Consider the following 18,608-nt stretch of genomic DNA (forward strand, 5'->3'; position numbering starts at 1 on the left):
TCTTTTCTGGTTCCCTAGCCTCCAGTGTGCTCTTCTCTGAACTATTACAGGAAGAGTCGGGATAATTTAACATTGCCTTCTGTTACTCTCTTGATTATTTTCTGGGTATTAGAATTTTCTCTGTAACCAGTGTGCAAACTCCTCGAAATCTGGAGCCAGGTTTGTTACTTCTCTGTGCCCTTTGTATGCCCTCCTAGTTCTCATCATTGAATCATTAAAGCTCTTTCTTCCCCCTAGGACCTTGACTTTAAGCTATTAACTAGAATATTCTTTTCTTTTGTTCTTAGTTCAGCTATCACATAATTATCGATTTTAAAAAATGTCCAGATTGGAATTCCTATGTCACGGTTTTTAAGGTAGGCTTTCTTGATAATGTACAGAAGAGGATTTGACTCTGAAAACTGGAGAGATCAGTGGAAGGTAGCTTGGTAGAAATAGTCCCGTTGTCTTTTCTGATGGTACAATTAATATATGCCCTTTAAGAAATAAAGGCAAGCCTAGGGAAGAATAGGCTAGAAATAGATGATCTATTATCTCACTACTTAGCAATAACCAACCGCTGTTAACATTTTGGTTTCTGTTCTATCCCCATCTTCCTGGGCATGCGTGATGCGGTTTTTTTCCCTTAATATATCATGGGGATCTTTCCATGTCAATAAATACAGATCTGCATCATCACTTTTATAATAGTCTCATCATGTTTCACTGCCTAAATGGACCACGTGTAATGTAACCCACCCACTGCAGTGCACATTAGTAGCAGTGTTTTGCTGTTGCACCCAATACTATCACGAACTTCTTTACACATATTTTAGTGAATTTACCCTATAATTTCCTAAGGTTGAATTTCTGTAAGTGTGATAGAGCAGAGGGTAAGTCTGTTTAAAATTTTCATATGTGTTACCCATATGCCCCCAGAAGGTTAGACCTATTTAGATTCTCCCCAACAGTGTTCTCCTTTGTTAGCAAAGTATTGTCAGACTTTAGTCTCCACTAATCTGATAATTGTGAAGTCTTGTTTTTGTTTGTTTCTCTAAATACTAACGAAGTTACATTGTATCAGCCATTTGTATTTCTTATTTGGTTAATTTCCAATTATCCTTCTTTTTCTAATGCATTATTTCTCTTATTTAGAAGAACCTTTTATATATAAGGGATATTTACCTTTTTCATGTATGTCACAAGTAATTTTCCCAAGCTTTGTCTATTTGGGAAGGGATTTTTTTTTAAGCACTCATAAGTCTTAAACTCGTATGATGTATTTTCTTACATTTATGGTTTAAGACATTGATGTCAATTGTAGAAAAGCCTCACACATTCTGAGATTGGGTACATTTCCATCTTAACATTTTAATGCATATTTTTAACATTTAAATTTTTGATGGAGTGCCTGGGTGGCTCAGTTGGTTGAGCCTCCAGCTCTTGGTTTCTGCTCAGTTCATGATCTCATGGTTCATGAGTTCGAGCCCCATGTTGGGCTCCACACTGGCAGCAGGGATCCTGCTTGGGATCCTCTCCCTACTTCTCTCTGTGCCCTTCCCCTGCTCACTTGCTCTCTCTCTCTCTCAAAATAGAGAGATAAACTTTAAATTTTTGAACCATTGGAATTCTTTTAAATGTTGTGATGCAGTTATCTTACCATATTCAAATGCTAAAAGGCAGCTACTTTATAAAAACGCATCAAAATTCATTTAAACCTGTCAGTAATTGATACATTTTTTCTTTTTTGTGTAAACTGTTAAGTCAAATATTGTTTGTCTCAAACTTGGGGTACATGGTACAATATGGATGCCATATTGAAACCTGAACTAGTTAGAGTGATTCTCCCCCTTTGTCAAGTAGGCATTATTACTACTTATCACCCTATAATACTTTTGTGTGTGTGTGGGTGGGTGTGTGTGTGTATGTGTGTGCACGCGCACGCACGTGCATGCACGCAGTAACCCCTCTACTGTGTTATAAATCTTTTCAGGGCTGGGTCCGTATCTGATTCATCTTCATATCTCCCATCCCAGCCAGCCATGAAGCAGACAGTGCTTGCTCATCACTTTTGTGACAGGCACTGGTCACTGGGGAAACAGAAGAATAAGAGGCTGTCCCTGCCAATGAGAGGCCTGCCGTGTAATGAGAAAGTCAACCACAAGTGTAATACTGTAGCTCACTACTGTCAGGAGCAAATGCTCTGGAGATAGGAGGAGGACTAGGGAAGCTTTCACAGGGAACTCACGCCCGACTTGTGTAGCAAGCAGTATTTAGGAATACCAACAGATGAACCTGTTGAGAGAGGCATTCTAAAAAGAGGAATGGGCATTTCAGTGACCCGCTGTTTGTGTTTAGCATGGCTAAAGCATAGGGTATGTATCTGTCTAGCCTGTCGGGATAAGACTAGAAAGACAGGGACGAGATCAGTGATCAGTGCAGTCTAATGCAGAAGCTCTGTGTGGCTGTTGAGCACTTGAAATGTGGCCAGTGCAACTGAGAAGCTGAATGTTTCATTCTAATTACTTCAGCCACACATGGCAATGGCTACTATGTTGAACAGCACGGGGCTAGATCATGAGAGCCCTCCTTTACCATCCTAAGGAGTTAGGACTTCTTCCTGAGTGGGAGAGAAAAGTCGGGAGGTGGGAAGATGTCAAGATTCCTGGTTGTTTTGGAAAGATCACTCTAGTGTGTCAATTCTCAACCTCTTTGGCCTCCAGAACTCAGAAATTTGACTTTTTGCCAGACACTTTCCTAGGGTCTGTGATGTTGGGAACGCAGCAGTCAACCAAGCAGACAGAAATCTGGCCCCCTGTGGAGCTCGACACCTGAGCACGAGAAAAATGCATTCACACAGTACGTTGGGGGATGAGGATGAGAGCATGGGTTCTCCTGCTGGAACCTCAGCCGTTTTGCATATGATCATCTTTTGTTGGCAGTGTGACCTTAGGCAAGTTACTTAGCCCCTCTGCCTCAGCTGTAAAATGGTATACAAATAGTGGCTACCTGTGGGTCATTAAGAAGAGTAACTTGATATTTGTAAATAAGCAGGGCCCAGCACATAATAAGTTCTGTATAACTAATAAATAAGTAAACGCTAAGGAGAAAAACTAAGTTAAAGGAAAGAGATGGGTGGAGGGGACAGCTTGCAATGATGGTTTGGGTGGCCAGGGAAGGCCTCCTTGAGAAGGTGACATGGAGTAAAAAGTGAGAAAGTGAGTTGCACGGATGGTTTCTAAGCAGAGGGAGTAGCACGTTCAGAGGCCTAGAGACAAGGAACATAGTACCTTGCATGGTACTTTGTGCATAAGAGGGATCTAACGGTCATTTATCAGGTGAATGGGTATTTCAGATTCCCGTTCAGTTTAATCATTTTGCCTATCGCCTACCTCCAACCCCCACCCCTAATCTTCCTTAATTCAGTACCTGTTTGGTGACCTGGTATTTTGGGTCACTGATTGGCTTTTAGGTAGAGAGCGACGAACTAGTGCTAGACTATTACCATCTCTTTTTCGATTTTTTTAAAATTTAAATTCAAGGGGCGCCTGGGTGGCGCAGTCAGTTAAGCGTCCGACGTCAGCCAGGTCACGATCTCGCGGTCCGTGAGTTCGAGCCCCGCATCAGGCTCTGGGCTGATGGCTCAGAGCCTGGAGCCTGTTTCCGATTCTGTGTCTCCCTCTCTCTCTGCCCCTCCCCCGTTCATGCTCTGTCTCTGTCTGTCCCAAAAATAAATTTAAAAAGTTGAAGAAAAAAAATTAAAAAAAATAATAATAAAATTTAAATTCAAGTTAGTTAACATATAGTGTAGTCTTGGCTTCAGGAGTAGAACCCAGTGATTCATCTCTCTGTCAGTCAGAGAAAGACAGATTTCTTATGATTTCACTCATATGTGGAATTTGAGAAACTCAACAGATGAAAATAGGAGAAAGGAAGGAAAAATAAGATAAAAACAGAGGGAGGCAAACCATAAGAGACTCTTAAATAGAACAAATTGGGGGCTGCTGGGGTGGGGGAGATGGGTCATATTACCATCTCTTTTGATTTAGGCTTGTATCTCTGACAGCATGAAATTGACTAAGAAGTGTATTGCTCTCAGTGAGCTCTTCTAACGGCTTCAGTGCAAGGATCACTTACCAGATCGCGTGTGGTTGAATTCAAACCCGTACTTGGTAAAACAACATTCATGTCTTCTTGGATTGTGCCATCTTTGTGATTTTTCTCGCTTTCTGGAACAGGAATGCTCTAACTCCAGGAGGACCCCATCGTTTCTGTAGTGGTGTGTGAGGACTGACTCCTAGAACATTGCCCGGTCTCTGACCCATCAGCATGGGGAGGTAAGTGATGGTGTCTAATCACTGACACTCTAAAACCCGAGATTTTGGTGCCACAGAGACAGATCTCGAGAGGAAAAAAAAAAAAAAAAATCTAAATTCCAAGTGCAAAGTGTTCAAAGTTACGCTACACTTGTGGGTTTTTTTAAATTTTTTTTTTTCTTCAATGTTTTTATTTATTTTTGGGACAGAGAGAGACAGAGCATGAACGGGGGAGGGACAGAGAGAGAGGGAGACACAGACTCGGAAACAGGCTCCAGGCTCCGAGCCATCAGCCCAGAGCCTGACGCGGGGCTCGAACTCACGGACCGCGAGATCGTGACCTGGCTGAAGTCGGACGCTTAACCGACTGCGCCACCCAGGCGCCCCTACACTTGTGTTTTAACACCTTTGTCCTTCCAGGCCTTGTTGGGGTGCTTGTCACAGGAAGAAAGTGGTCTTGCCAGGTGGATTTTCTAGGGGTTAATGTAGCTTACTGTAAAGGGCATGCGTGTTGGAATCTGTGAGGAGTGCATTAAGCACAGGGTAACTGTAAGCCTTGAGGTGTGGGCAGGGACAACAAACTCCATGGAGTGGCCCAGGGACTCACAGGGAGACTAGAAACTGTAAGTGGAAAACTCCATTGGATTAGCAGGCTATCCCCCCTTCTGTGAGATATTTTAGTCCAAGAAGCACTCTTTAAAGGGAAGAGTGTAGAAATTAACCACAGAACAGTAACATTTATTCTAAAGGTTGCAAGGTTTTTAAAAAATTTTTTTAATGTTCATTTAATTTTGAGAGAGAGCAAAAGATAGAGCAGGAGTTGGGCCGGGGAGGGGGGGGGGGGGGGGCGGCGCCAAGAGAGAGGGAGACACAGAATCTGAAGCAGGCTCCAGGCTCTGAGCTGTCAGCACAGAGCCCAATGTGGGGCTCGAACCCACGAACTGTGAGATCATGACCTGAGCTGAAGTCGGCTGCTTAACCAACTGAGCCACCCTGGCACCCCGAGGTAGCAAGTTTATTTTAAGTCCAATAATAATCTCTCATTCCTGACATAAACTAAGAAGAAAAGTAGGGTTTTTTGTTTTGTTTTGTTTTGCAAAAATGTCTCAGAAATATTTCTAAAAACACAGGACATACAAAACTCATTTACTTTGTTATGAGCATGTCGTTAAAGATGCTATTTTTGTGCCATTTTCTCACGCAATCATCAGGGAGAAATTTGCCTTGGAATTCGGTGTTAAGAAAAGCTTACTCCTCCTGAGCTATTTGTATGTTTCTAATTTAATGGGCAAGGTTTTGGCCACTACGATGCTGAGCCACCTTTGCAGGCCTGTCTTATTACATGTATTTCTTTGTACTAGATTGTTTTTTGGCTTCATCATTCTTAAACCTGACTTTGTTATACATTTGTATGTTTATCGTGTTGAACATATTCTTGTAAATTGTTTCTAGTTCTTTTTTTGGAACAAAGCAGAATAGAAATAATAATCTACATAATGTCAAGGGGGATGAACACCATCAGGACGTAATTCTCATTCGTGTAGTTTTATAATAATGAGTTACATAGCAAAGTAGCAGTATGGAAGATACTGGCATACAGACCAGTATACTGGCTTACTACCAGCAAGGAAATAGAGGTGGCTGAAGCCAGAGGCCTCCTTCCTTTGGCATCAGTTTAGGTGAGGAGAAGCCACTTTGGAGCAGATTGCTTAAAAATCTGTGTTTTGGAATTTTAGGATCGGCATCTCCTGTCTTTTTCCTGCTTCCTGGCATTTTAGCATCTCTCCAGTGGGGTGTCCTCGAATTCTGAATACCAATCTACGCCAGATTATTGTTATTAGTGTTCTGGCTGCTGCTGCTTCACTTTTATACTTTTCTGTTGTCATAATCCGAAATAAGTATGGGCGGCTATCCAGAGACAAGAAGTTTCAAAGGTAAGAGAAAAAAACATTTCTTTTCCAGATGGGGTGCCATACGTCCATTTTACAGCTTCGAGACTTTTGGGATTAGGTTGGAATTTAAGAAGCATGTGGCTGTAGGAAACAGAATCTGTACTGAATACAGCATGGCGTGAAAAATAAAACTGTTTGAAATGGTTTAATCATTAACTACCAAACCCACATCATACGAGGATTTAAACATAAGCTTTTCCTGTGATATCTTTTAAGCTGATTTTTCAGTTAATGTCCATGGCTTGGGAATAGTTTTGCTTCTCAGTGCTTGTTTGAACTTCTTACAAGGAATAATGACTGTGTATCTGATTCAGATAATCTTTATCGCTGTCACTTGTTTTGTTTTGAGTCTTCAATCGTTTGGCAGTTGTAAAAATGGTATTGTGGATCAGCTTAGAATCTGCTGCCTCGACATTATGTATTGCATTTGCTTGGTTAAGGTTTAAGATGATCATCTTTGCCTCACTAAGAATGTTCATTTTTGTGAACAAGGTACTTGGCACGAGTTACTGACATTGAGGCCACAGACACCAATAACCCCAACGTGAACTACGGTGTCGTGGTGGACTGTGGTAGCAGTGGGTCTCGGATATTTGTCTATTGCTGGCCGAGGCATAACGGCAATCCTCACGATCTGCTGGATATCCGCCAAATGAGGGATAAAAACCGAAAGCCAGTGGTTATGAAAATAAAACCCGGTATGTAAAAGATAGATATCTGACTGGTAACCTGCTTCTGTCCTTTCTTCTCCGTGAGGTTTTTCATGTCCTTCCCTTCCTTTCCCCAGAGTCGTCGCTCTAATTCAGAACTCACCCCAGGACCTGACTCTTTCCCTTTCTTCCATTTTCTGCCCATCCTGCACGAGGTGACTTAACTCTTTAATAAAATACCCCAAACCATGTCTTTCTTTTGGTCTCCTGCAGCGTTTACCATGGTGCCTTACTCATGTGTGTCCTGAGATGTTCGCTAGTTGACATTAATTATGGAGGGATGTGTTTTTCCTATTTGGTAACCATTGGACTCTATCCCTAATGACAGAGTAATTTCAGATAACTCATGGATATCTGTACCCTAATAGATTGGTGTATATTTCTTTTTTCCCCCATTTTTAAAAAGCGCCCCAGTATATTTCTAACTGGATTATTTAACTAGAGTGACTTATTACTGATGAGCTGGTGTTATTATGTCCAATTTTTTAATGATACCACAGTTTCTAAGTCAGTGTGTTACGCAAAAATTGGGATTTGCGGTCTCCATTAAAGAATTTAAATCAGTGGTTCTCAACCTTTTTATGTATGTACACCATTTCCATGGGCAGTGCTGTTCTGTCAGAAGTTTTAGGAATGGAGGGTGTCCATTGGAGTGCCTTGAAATAGGCATTTTATGTCTTGATAGTTGATAATCACTGATTTAAAACAGTGGACCACAGATCTTAATAGAGATTCAACACTTTTATTTCATCTTACTAGTGTATTACATAGTAAGATATATAAAATCCAAACAATCCAAGGAATTTATCTTGTAAAATATTAGAGAATGCTGATTAAAAAAAATTATCATAGCTTATTACCTCCTATTTCAAATATGTAAATGAAAAGGGGGCTTAGTATTAATACGATAAAATACCTGTCCTCTCACATAGTTCCTAATAACATAGACTGTTGGCCCTCTGAATCCTTCCCTTTCTTCGTTGAATAATTTAGACCCCACTTCCTTCTTCAGTCAATCTTCAAGTTGATTGTTCTTTGATGTTTGGGCAGCTGGGCACCAGCATATTGCTCACAAAATGCAAAATCTCTACCTCAAGGATAAAGAGAAGGAATTGAATCTGAGTCTCTTGTATAAGCATTATTTTGATATCAGAGTACATTTCCATGAACAAAGATCATTTTTTTCTATAAGTCTTAGTGAATGACTTTTAATTTTTAGTTTTCTGTTATCACGTCCCTTAAATTTTTATGCATCCCTAATCTAGAAACATTTTCAGAGTTAAAGTGATACTGATCAAAAAAAAAAAAAAATTCACTAGAAGATTGAAATATAAAGCTCTATAAAGCACATTGCATTTCATCCAGCTTCACATACCAAGTTCTGTCAGTGATTAAACTGCTCACGTGGAATAAGGTAAAATCTTTCATGCCTTGGAGTGTCCTTTGGGACATCATCCCAGGGTGTATACCAGAATCTCCTTAAAATCAGGTTTAACATGGTTCTCTCTCATACTACAGAAAATGTTTGAAGTAGAAATTCAAGTACCTTTTTATAGCAGTTCTCAGTGCTGAAGCAGGGCCTTTCATATATAGCATTTCAGCAAAGCTCTAGATATTTCCTTACTTAGTGGATTCTGGGTAGTTTAGGGCTTGGTGTCTGTTGGAAGAGTATGTGGAGTAAAAAAAAAAAAAAAAAAAAAAAAAAAAAAAACCTGGCTTTTGGTCTGTTTTCTGCTGATTGCTCCTACAAATCATTACATCTTTCTGGATCCACAGTTTCCTAATCTGTGAAATGAGAAATTTGGGGACTTCTAAAATTCAAAGCCAGGAAGACTCCCTTTGCCTAGGGCATGGTCGAGGGATCACCAAGACTGGAGGGTAGGATGTGTTGCGTCAGGCTGCCAGAAGAGATGAGGAGAAATGAAATAATGTGAGAGGAACCAGGGAGAGGCAATCAGTGAGACCCAGAATGCATATTAGGGGAGGCAGAGGGATTTTATCCGGGATCCCAGTTTGGGCCGCTGGATGGCCAGTGATGGTGGCCACTGGGGTAGGTAACTACAAAGCAGGAGTTGAGTTCAGATTTGTCTTACGTGTATGTGTTGAGTTTGAGGCGTGTCCAGTAGACAGTTACCACCTACTGATGTGGAGAAGGGGAATGAGGTCTGGTGGCTACTGGTGACACTTGGAGATCCGAGACATATAGATGGTGTGGCAGCCATGGGAGTGAGTGTACTTGCCCGAGCAAAGCAGGAACATGTTCTCGAGGGCAGGCATGAGCTTGTGTGTAGGTGATCCCAGTGTCTGACACACAGTAGTTGCTCAGCTGGGTCTCAGTTTTTTGGAGACTGAGAAGAAAGCGTAGGACTGAAATTTAATACCACCATCATTTAAGGAAGAGAGTTTGTTGCTAGAAAGATAGGAAAAAACCAGGAGAGGGTGGTATGTAGCTTGAATTTCTCTCAAATTAGCCACATCGAAGAAATGTAACTTATTAGTTAACCATCTCCTTTGTAATGGAAGTGTCCTTTTTCTGTAGGCATTTCAGAATTTGCTACCTCTCCGGAGAAAGTCAGTGATTACATTTCTCCACTCTTGAACTTTGCTGCAGAGCATGTACCACGGGCAAAACACAAAGAGACGCCTCTCTACATTCTCTGCACAGCTGGAATGAGAATCCTTCCTGAAAGGTGATCCTCCATGTGAGGCCAGGGCCGGGTGGGTGGTGGTGGTAGTTTATTTTTCTCCCCTTCCCCCCTCCTGTCTCTTTTCCTTCTCCTCTTCTACCATTATCATCACATGGTATCATCACATACCATTATTATTTTTTTTTTAATTTTTTTTTTTAACGTTTATTTTTTTTTTCAACGTTTTTTTTTTTTTAATTTATTTTTGGGACAGAGAGAGACAGAGCATGAACGGGGGAGGGGCAGAGAGAGAGAGAGACACAGAATCGGAAACAGGCTCCAGGCTCTGAGCCATCAGCCCAGAGCCTGACGCGGGGCTCGAACTCACAGACCGCGAGATCATGACCTGGCTGAAGTCGGACGCTTAACCGACTGCGCCACCCAGGCGCCCCACGTTTATTTATTTTTGAGACAGAGAGAGACAGAGCATGAACAGGGGAGGGGCAGAGAGAGAGGGAGACACAGAATCTGAAACAGGCTCCAGGCTCTGAGCTGTCAGCACAGAGCCCGACGCGGGGCTCGAACTCACGGACCATGAGATCATGACCTGAGCCGAAGTCGGACGCTTAACCGACCAAGCCACCCAGGCACCCCTCGTCACATACCATTATTATCCAAAAGGAAAACATTAAAAATCCCTTTTTCACATTTGAAATATTACCAGAACTATTCCCTTAGCCGGAACTCCCCAGAAGTCTTTTAATGTACTTGTGTATTTCTATAAACTGTAAACTATAAGGTGGTCATTAAAAAACCAGATTTTCTATGTTGTAAGTGTAAGGGTTGCGGTTGTACTTTTATGTCTAGGAATCACAGAATCCACACAGCTCATGAAATTCCTTCCTAAAATAAACGGGTTTTTTTAGTGAATTGCTTTGGTTTTAAAATTTACTGTTTTCCTATAGGATGTACCAGAGCCACAGTTTTTGTTTGGTTTGGTTTGTTTTTTTTTTAAACAAAAAATGTAGGATGCATCTTGATCTGTAAATTTGGGGCTTGTCTTACAGCCAGCAGAAAGCCATCTTGGAAGACCTTCTGACCGACATCCCCGTGCACTTTGACTTTCTGTTTTCTGACTCTCATGCAGAAGTAATTTCAGGGAAACAAGAAGGTTCGTATCTTGGTCTTCACCTTGAAATTTGGGAAGTTGTTCCTTTAAATCTTCCCCGTGTTTCCCAGTGTACGCTTTATTAAATTACTTTTAATGTCTTAAAATTTGGGAAATCATAGCCTGGAAATAGTATCTTTAAATGGCAAAATTAGTTTCTTATATGACAGTCTTTATTATCCAAACAGTAAGCCATTAAAAGAATAATTTAGTTTGTGTTCACTGCATTTAGGACACATATTTTGGACTCATTTTGATAGGAAAGGTTTGTGTTCCTTGCCTAAGTTATACAGTTTTATGGAGTTACGATAATTACTGAGTTACTGGAGGCTTCTATTGATTTACTTGCTACAAAGGGATATTATTCTTGACTTTGATATACCAAGAAAATATTAGTTGTGTTTTCAAAGAAATGCTTCCACTTGAAAATGAAATGACAAGTCAATGAAATTATTTGGGGAACAGCTTGCTAGAAATGGAGACCAAAAGCATTTATTTCAAAATCGTCTATCATTTCAGCAAATACCTCCTCTGTGAAAGGCACTGTAGAAAATACCAACTGGGTGAAATTCAGACACTGCCACTGAGCTATTTACAGACAAGTGAGGTACACAGTTGGCCGCCATATGAGGTAGAGTCTTAGGTGCCCTGAGGAGAGTGGGGAAGAAGTATAATGGGAGTTTGAAAGAGGGAGGCGTGTTTTTTTTGTAACCAGGGACCTCATGGGGGAAATGACATCTGAATTGTGCCCCAACGGATGGTTAAAAGCATGCCGGAGCACGGTAAGGGTGGGGGTCTGAGAGAGGAAGCACATTCCAGGCTGAAGAAATGATTTGAGTCAACACAGGTTAGGAAAGCTGCATGGTGGATGGGGAAAGAAAGGTATTTTAGTTTGAATGGCTTACGGCCCTTTGGAAAAGGGGTAGTCATTCGAAAAGTTGGGACTGGTCTTGGCAGCCCCATCATCATGGCAGCATGAGTTGTTCCTTTTTTCTCTCCCATTTGATTTACAACTACTCAGACATCCATAACCCAGAAAACGCAGCTAAAGGCCACCCAAGAGACCCATCCATCTGAAAGTGGGTGGCTTGAACCTCAGAGGAAGCCCTGGGGCCAGGCAAGTGGCGGCAGGGGCAGCAGTGGACCAACACGAATTTTCTAGCAGGGGAGGTGGAGGGTGAAGGCGGTGAGTGGGGGGTTACCTAACAGCACACGGCAGGACCCGTTGCTCTTTCTGGGAGGAGGGAAAGGAAAAGGAAGGCTCAGAGAACGGAAGGAATGTGTTTGCCGCTGTCTGCCCCAGGATTCTGGCAAGAGGATTGCCCATGGATCTCTGGAACACCCCACCCCCAACCTTTTGAGGATCCGCTAGCAGGCTGTGGGCACATTCAAAGCCCCAAGTACTAAGCACACACCTCCACCAACTCTGCAGTCATCCTTTTTTTAATTACCAACCTGTGGAACTGTTAGACTCAAAGTGAAAAAAGCCATATGCAAATAAGAAAGGTGTTCACTACTTGAACATTTTTTATCAAACGTTGAAAAGTCACGTTAATATAGTATCACAAGAGAACGTGGCCATTTTCTAGTAACTGAACCCAAAGGCACAGAATATTCAAATCTAACTGGTAAAGAATTCTAAATAGCAATTATAAAGAAATCCAGTGAGCTACAAGAAAACTGAAGCAGTACAGTGATCTCAGGAATAAAATTAATCAACGGAGGGGTACTTTACCAAAGAGATTAAAATTCTAAAGAACCAAACAGAATGTGGAGCTGAAGAATTCAACACATGAGATGAGGAAGGCACTAAAAAACATTGGAAATAGAGCAGATGGAGGAGAGAATAAGCAACTTGAGGACAGGGAGATAGAACTGTTTCCTGTAGAAGAGGAGCAAGAACCCTATAAGAACTATCAGACCCCCATTAGGAGAACCAACAAAATTAAAGGGGATCCCAGAAGGAGAAGAGCGGGAGAAGGGAGCAGAGAGCGTATTTAAAGAGGTGTCCTAGAGAACTTCCCAAGCCCAGAGAAAGAACTGGATACGCAAGTCTAAGAAGCTAATAGACCAGCTTCTCTAGCAGTGCAAAAAGACCCGCTCTGAGACATCACATTAAAACTGTCAAGAGTCAGTGATAAATTATTTTGAAGGAAGCCGGGGGAAAAAGACAGCCTACAAAGGAAGTCTCATTAGGTTATCAGCAGATTTGTCAGCAGAAACTCTGTAGCCCAGGAGAGCATGGAATGACATTTTAAAGTATTGAAAAACACAAATTGCCAGCCAAGAATACTGTATCTGGCAAAGTTATCCTTCATATATAAGGCGAAATAAAGGCTTTCCCAGACAAACAGAAGCTAAAGGAGTTCACCCCCTCCAGACCCACCTTCTAACACATGTTGAAAGGAGCTTCTCAAGCTGAAATGAAAAGATGAAAGCACACAGAAGCCTAATTAAGGTGATAAATAGAATTAGAAAACTGACTTTTTTAGAATAGTACCTAAAACAAGTATAAAGCTTAAAGGGAGAAGAGCATTAAAAATGACTATAAGTACTACAGCTTGGTGACAACATCACAACATAAAAAAATTTGTGACATCAAAGCTATAAAAGGGGAAGGGTAAAGGATGGAAACTTTTAGGTGAACAAAGAGAAGTTGCTATCAGAAAAAAGACTGTTCTGTCTGTGGGATGCTTTATGTAAACCTCATGGTAACCACAAAGCAAACATCAAAGCAGAGACACACAAAATATAAAGGGGGAGCCTGAGCAAATCATGGAAACCATGGAAAACCACAAATTTACAAAGATAAACAGAAGGGGGAAAAAAAGGGAGAGACAAAATAACCAGAAGGCAAGGGGTGCCTGGGTGTCTCAGTCAGTTAAGGGTCCAACTCTGATTTTGGCTCAGGTCATGATCTCACAGTTCATGAGTTTGAGCCCTGCATCAGGCTCCACACTGACAGTGTGGGGACTGCTTGAGATTCTCTCTCATTCTCCCTCTGCCCCTCTCCTGCTTGCTCTCTTTCTCTCTTTCTCAAAAAAAATAAATAAATAAAAAATAATAATAACCAGGGGTGCCTGAATGGCTCAGTGAGTTAAGCGTCACACTTCAGCTCAGGTCATGATCTCATGGTTTGTGAGTTCGAGCCCTGCATCAGGCTCTGTGCTGACAACTCAGAGCCTGGAGCCTGCTTCAGATTCTGTATCTTCTCTCTCTCTGCCTCTCCCCACTTACGCTATATGTTTGTCTGTGTCTCTTTCTCTCAAAAATAAACATTTAAAAAAATATTTTCAATAAAAAATGAACAGAAGGCAAAACATAAAATGGCAGTAGTAAAACTTTACATATCAACAGCTACCCTAAATGTAAACAGATTGAACTCACCAATCAAAAGTCATAGAATGGCTGGATTAAAAAAGAAACAAGACCCAACTTTATGCCACCTACAGGAGACTTTTAGCTTTGAAGACATACATGGGCTCAAAGTGAAAGGATAGAAGACAATATTCCAAGCAAATGGAAACCGAAAGAAGGCAGGCATAGCCAAACTTATATCAGACAAAATAGACTTGAAGGCCAAAGGGTAACAAGAAACAAAGAAGGTCGTTTTGTAATGATAAATGGGCCAATACATTAAGAAGATACAACATTAGTGTATATGCTCCCCACACCCAAGCATCAAGATATATTAAACAAATAGAGAAATAGGGAACAAAACAATAATGGATGGGACTGCAGAATCTTACTATCTGCAATGGATGAATCATCCAGACAGGATCAACAAGGAAACATTGGAATTGAACCACATATTAGCACAAATGGACTTAATAGGCCTGTACAGAACATTCCATCCTAAAGCAGCAAAATACACATTTTTCTAAGTGCACATGGAACATTCTCCAGGGTATATCATATGGCAGGATGCAGAGAAAATCTTAGCAAGTTTAAGTAGATTGAAGTCATGCCAACTGTCTTTTTGACCACAGTGGTATGAAACTAGAAATTAGAGGATGGTGAGGAAATCTACAAATATGTGGAAATTAAACATCACACTTCTAAACCAGTGGATCAAAGAAGAAGATTATTAAAGTAGGAAATTATAAGTATCTCAAAAGGAAGTATCTCAGAAGGAAATTAAAAAGTATCTCAAAACAAATGGAAATAGAACATTGCAAATATTGTGGGATATAGCAAAAGCAGTTCTGAAAGTTTGTAGCAATAAAAGCATGTATCAAGAAATTAGATCTCAAACAAACAATATAACATTATACTTCAAGGAACTAAAAAAAAACAAATGAGGCCCACAGCTAGCAGAAGGAAGGAAATAATAAAGATCAGAGTGGAAATAAATAAAATAGAAAACAGAAAATCAGTAGAAAGGATCAATGAAACTAAGGGCTGGTTCTACGTTAACAAACCTTTAGCTAGACTAAAAAAAAACAAAAGACAAGTTAAAAATGAAAGAGAAGACATTACACCTGACACCACAGGATCATGAGACTGCAGCTGACCGTTGAACAGCGTGGGTTTGAGCTGCACAAGGCCACTTGTGGACTTTTTTCCATAAATACAGTACAATACTATACATATATTCTCCTTATGATCTTCTTAACACTTATCAGTATGCTTCTGATCAACAGTAAGCTGTTAGTAGTCAAGTTTTTAGGGAATCAAAAGTTAACAAGGATTTTTTACTATGGGGGGGGGGGTCAGTGCCCCTGACACACACATTGTTCAAGGCTCAACTGTACTATGTACTGTTCAAGGCTCAATTGTACTATGAACAATTCTATACCAATAAAGTATGTAACATAGAAGAAAGGGATGCATTTTTAAAACATACAACCTGCCAAGACTGAATCAGGAAGAAATAGAAAATCTAAGTAGACCAATAACGAGTAAAGAGATTGAATCCATAATCAAAAAACCCCCAACACAGAAAACTCCAAGACCAGATGGCTTCACTGGAGAATAACATTTAAAGAATTAATACCAATTCCCATCAAATTTTTCCAAAATATCAAGAAGGAAGGAAAACTTCTAAACTCATTCTGTGAGGCCAGCATTATGTTAATACCAAAACCAGATAAAAATGCCACAAGAAGACTGTAGGCCAATATCCCTGATGAATATAGATGTAAAAATTCTCAACAGAATACTAGCAAACTGAACTCAAAAACACATTAAAAGGATTATATGCCATAACCAAATAGAATTTATCACTGAGATGGAAGCATGCTTCAGCATGCGCAAATCAATAAATTATATCACATCAATAAAATGAAAAATAAAAATCATGGCATCATCTCAAAACATCACAGAAAAATACTTGACAAATATAACATCCTTTCATGAAAATCCTTAACAGATTGGGTGTAGAAGAAATACAGCTCAACATAACAAATGCCATATATGACAGACAGCTAACCTTAGACTCTGTGGAGAGAAATTGAAAGCATTTCCTTTAAGATCGAGACCAACACAAGGATGCCTACTCTCACCACTCCTATTCAATGAGTACTGGAAGTCTTAGCTAGAGCAATTAGGCAAGACAATGAAAGAAAATGCATCCAGATCAGGAAAAACTAAAATTGTCACTATCTGCCGATGATATGATCTTATATATAGAAAATCCTAAAGAGTCAGGAAATGTCATTGACTTGATCAACAATTACAATAAAGTGGCAAGATACAAAACCAACATACAGAAGTGAATTGCATTCCTTTACACTAATGATGAAGCATCTGAAAAAGAAAGAAAACTATCCTGTTCACAGTGGCATCAAAAACAATAAAATAGAAATAAATTTAGCCAAGGAAATGGAAGATCTTTACAATGAAAACTACAAGACTTAGCTGGAAGAAATGGAAGAAGGCAAATTGAAAGACAACCCATGTTCATGGGTCGCAAGAATTAATCTTGTTATAATTGACATACTACTCAAAGCAATCTATGGATTTAGTGCAATTCCCATCAAAATGCTAAAAGCATTTTTCACAGAAATAGACGAAGCAATCCTAAAATTTCGTATCAGAAAAGACCCCTAATAGCGAGGGCAGTCCTGAGAAAAAAGAACAAAGCTGGAAGTATCGTGCTTCCAATTTCAAACTATTGTACAAAGCAATGTTAATGAAAACAGTTTCGTACTGGCACAAAAAGAGACACGTTGACCAATGGAACGGAATAGAGAGCCCAGAATTAAATCCCAGCATATACAGCCAACACCCAGTAGTGGAAAGGATGGTGTCTTCAACAAACAGTGCTGGGAAGACTGGGGAAACGCGTGCCAAACAATGAAATTGGACCCCTGTCTCACACCACTCACAAAGATGAATTCAAAAAGAATCAAAGAAAATCCCAAAGACTTGATACCATAAACTCCTAGAGGAAAATGTAGGCAAGAAGCTCATCAGTATTGGTCATGGCAGTGATTTCTTGGACATGATGCCAAAAGCACAAACAGCAAAAGCAAAAACCAGCAAATGAGACTATATCAAACTCAGAACCTTCTGCACAGTAAAAGAAACATTAACAAAATGAAAAACAACCTACAGAATGGGGAAAAAAAATGTGCACATACTGGACAAGGGGTTAATATCCCAAACATATATAAAGACCTCATACAACTTAATAACCAAAAAATTAAGATAATTTTTTGATTAAAAAACTAAACAGACACTTTCCAGAGAGGACATTAAAATGGCCAAACGGCACATGAAAAGATGCTCAGCATCCCTAATCATCAGGGAAATGCAAATCAAAACCACAAAGAAATTTCATCTCATACCTGTTAGGATGTCTGCAGGTGCTGGCAAGAATGTGGTGAAAAGGTAACCCTTATACTTTGTAGGTAGGAATGTAAATTGGTCCAAGAAATATGGAAAACCATACGGAGGTTCCTCAAAAAATTAGAACTAGTTGATACAATCCAGTCAATCCATTTCCAGGTATACACCCAAAGGAAACAAAAACAGGATTTCAACAGGATGTCTGCACTCCCATGTTTACTGCAGCATTAATTAAAGGAGCCAAGATACAGAAACAACCCAAATGCCCATCAACAGATGAATGGTTAAAAAAGATGTAGTACATATACATAATGGAATATTATTCAGCCGTAAGAAAAGAGGAAATCCCGCCATTTGTGACAGGATGGATGGAGCTTGGGCACAGTATGCTAAGTGAGATAAGTCAGACAGAGAAAGATAGTAGTTGTTGATATCACTTGCTCGTGGAATCTGAAAAAGTCAAACCTGGGGCGCCTGGGTGGCTCAGTCAGTTAAGCGTCCACCTCTTGGTTTCAGCTCAGGTCATGATCTCACAGTTCATGGGTTCAAGCCCTGCGTTGGGCTCTGTGCTGACAGTGTGGAGCCTGCTGACAATTCTCTCCCTCTCTCTCTGCCCCTCCCCCCCCCCCTCTCTCCCTCTCTCTCAAAATAAATAAACTTTTTTTTAAGGCCTTTTAAAAAAGCCCATAAAAAAACAGTAAAATGGTGGTTACCAGGGCAAGGGGAGGGATAAGATTGATGGTATTTAAGGATGCAAACTTATTATAACAAGTAATAAATAAGCCATAGAGTTCTAAGGTACAGTATAAGGAGTATAGACAGTAATGCTGTACTATAACTAATGTGAAAGTATCATTACAAGGGCAGTCATAGGACAGCGTATAAATGTATCAAAGTAACACACTGTACACCTCAGACTTACACAGTGTTACTGTCATTTCTCGTCAGTAAAAACAAAAAGCTGGACGGGTCTCGGATTGTCAGGCCATGGGGCAGTGGAGTTCGGCCTTTGTTCTGGGGGTCAGACCAGTAGCAGAGAATAGAGTTGGTTGGAGTGGAGGAGG

General features: G+C 40.4%; 1 protein-coding gene across 7 annotated transcripts in view; it reads left to right on the forward strand.

Annotated features, from left to right (window-relative positions):
• Positions 1–18,608, forward strand: part of ENTPD4 (ectonucleoside triphosphate diphosphohydrolase 4) — a 43,909-nt gene that overhangs the window by 3,949 nt on the left and 21,352 nt on the right. For all 7 annotated transcript variants that reach the window (XM_045055386.1, XM_023252479.2, XM_023252483.2 and 4 more), the window contains 5 exons: positions 4,218–4,316; positions 6,032–6,229; positions 6,740–6,945; positions 9,497–9,647; positions 10,652–10,755. In XM_045055386.1, coding sequence (XP_044911321.1) covers positions 4,309–4,316; positions 6,032–6,229; positions 6,740–6,945; positions 9,497–9,647; positions 10,652–10,755 — 667 coding nt within the window. In that variant the 5' untranslated portion in view covers positions 4,218–4,308. The remainder of the gene's footprint in view (positions 1–4,217; positions 4,317–6,031; positions 6,230–6,739; positions 6,946–9,496; positions 9,648–10,651; positions 10,756–18,608) is intronic.

This window comes from Felis catus, chromosome B1 (assembly GCF_018350175.1).
Source record: "Felis catus isolate Fca126 chromosome B1, F.catus_Fca126_mat1.0, whole genome shotgun sequence".
Lineage (NCBI taxonomy): Eukaryota > Metazoa > Chordata > Mammalia > Carnivora > Felidae > Felis > Felis catus.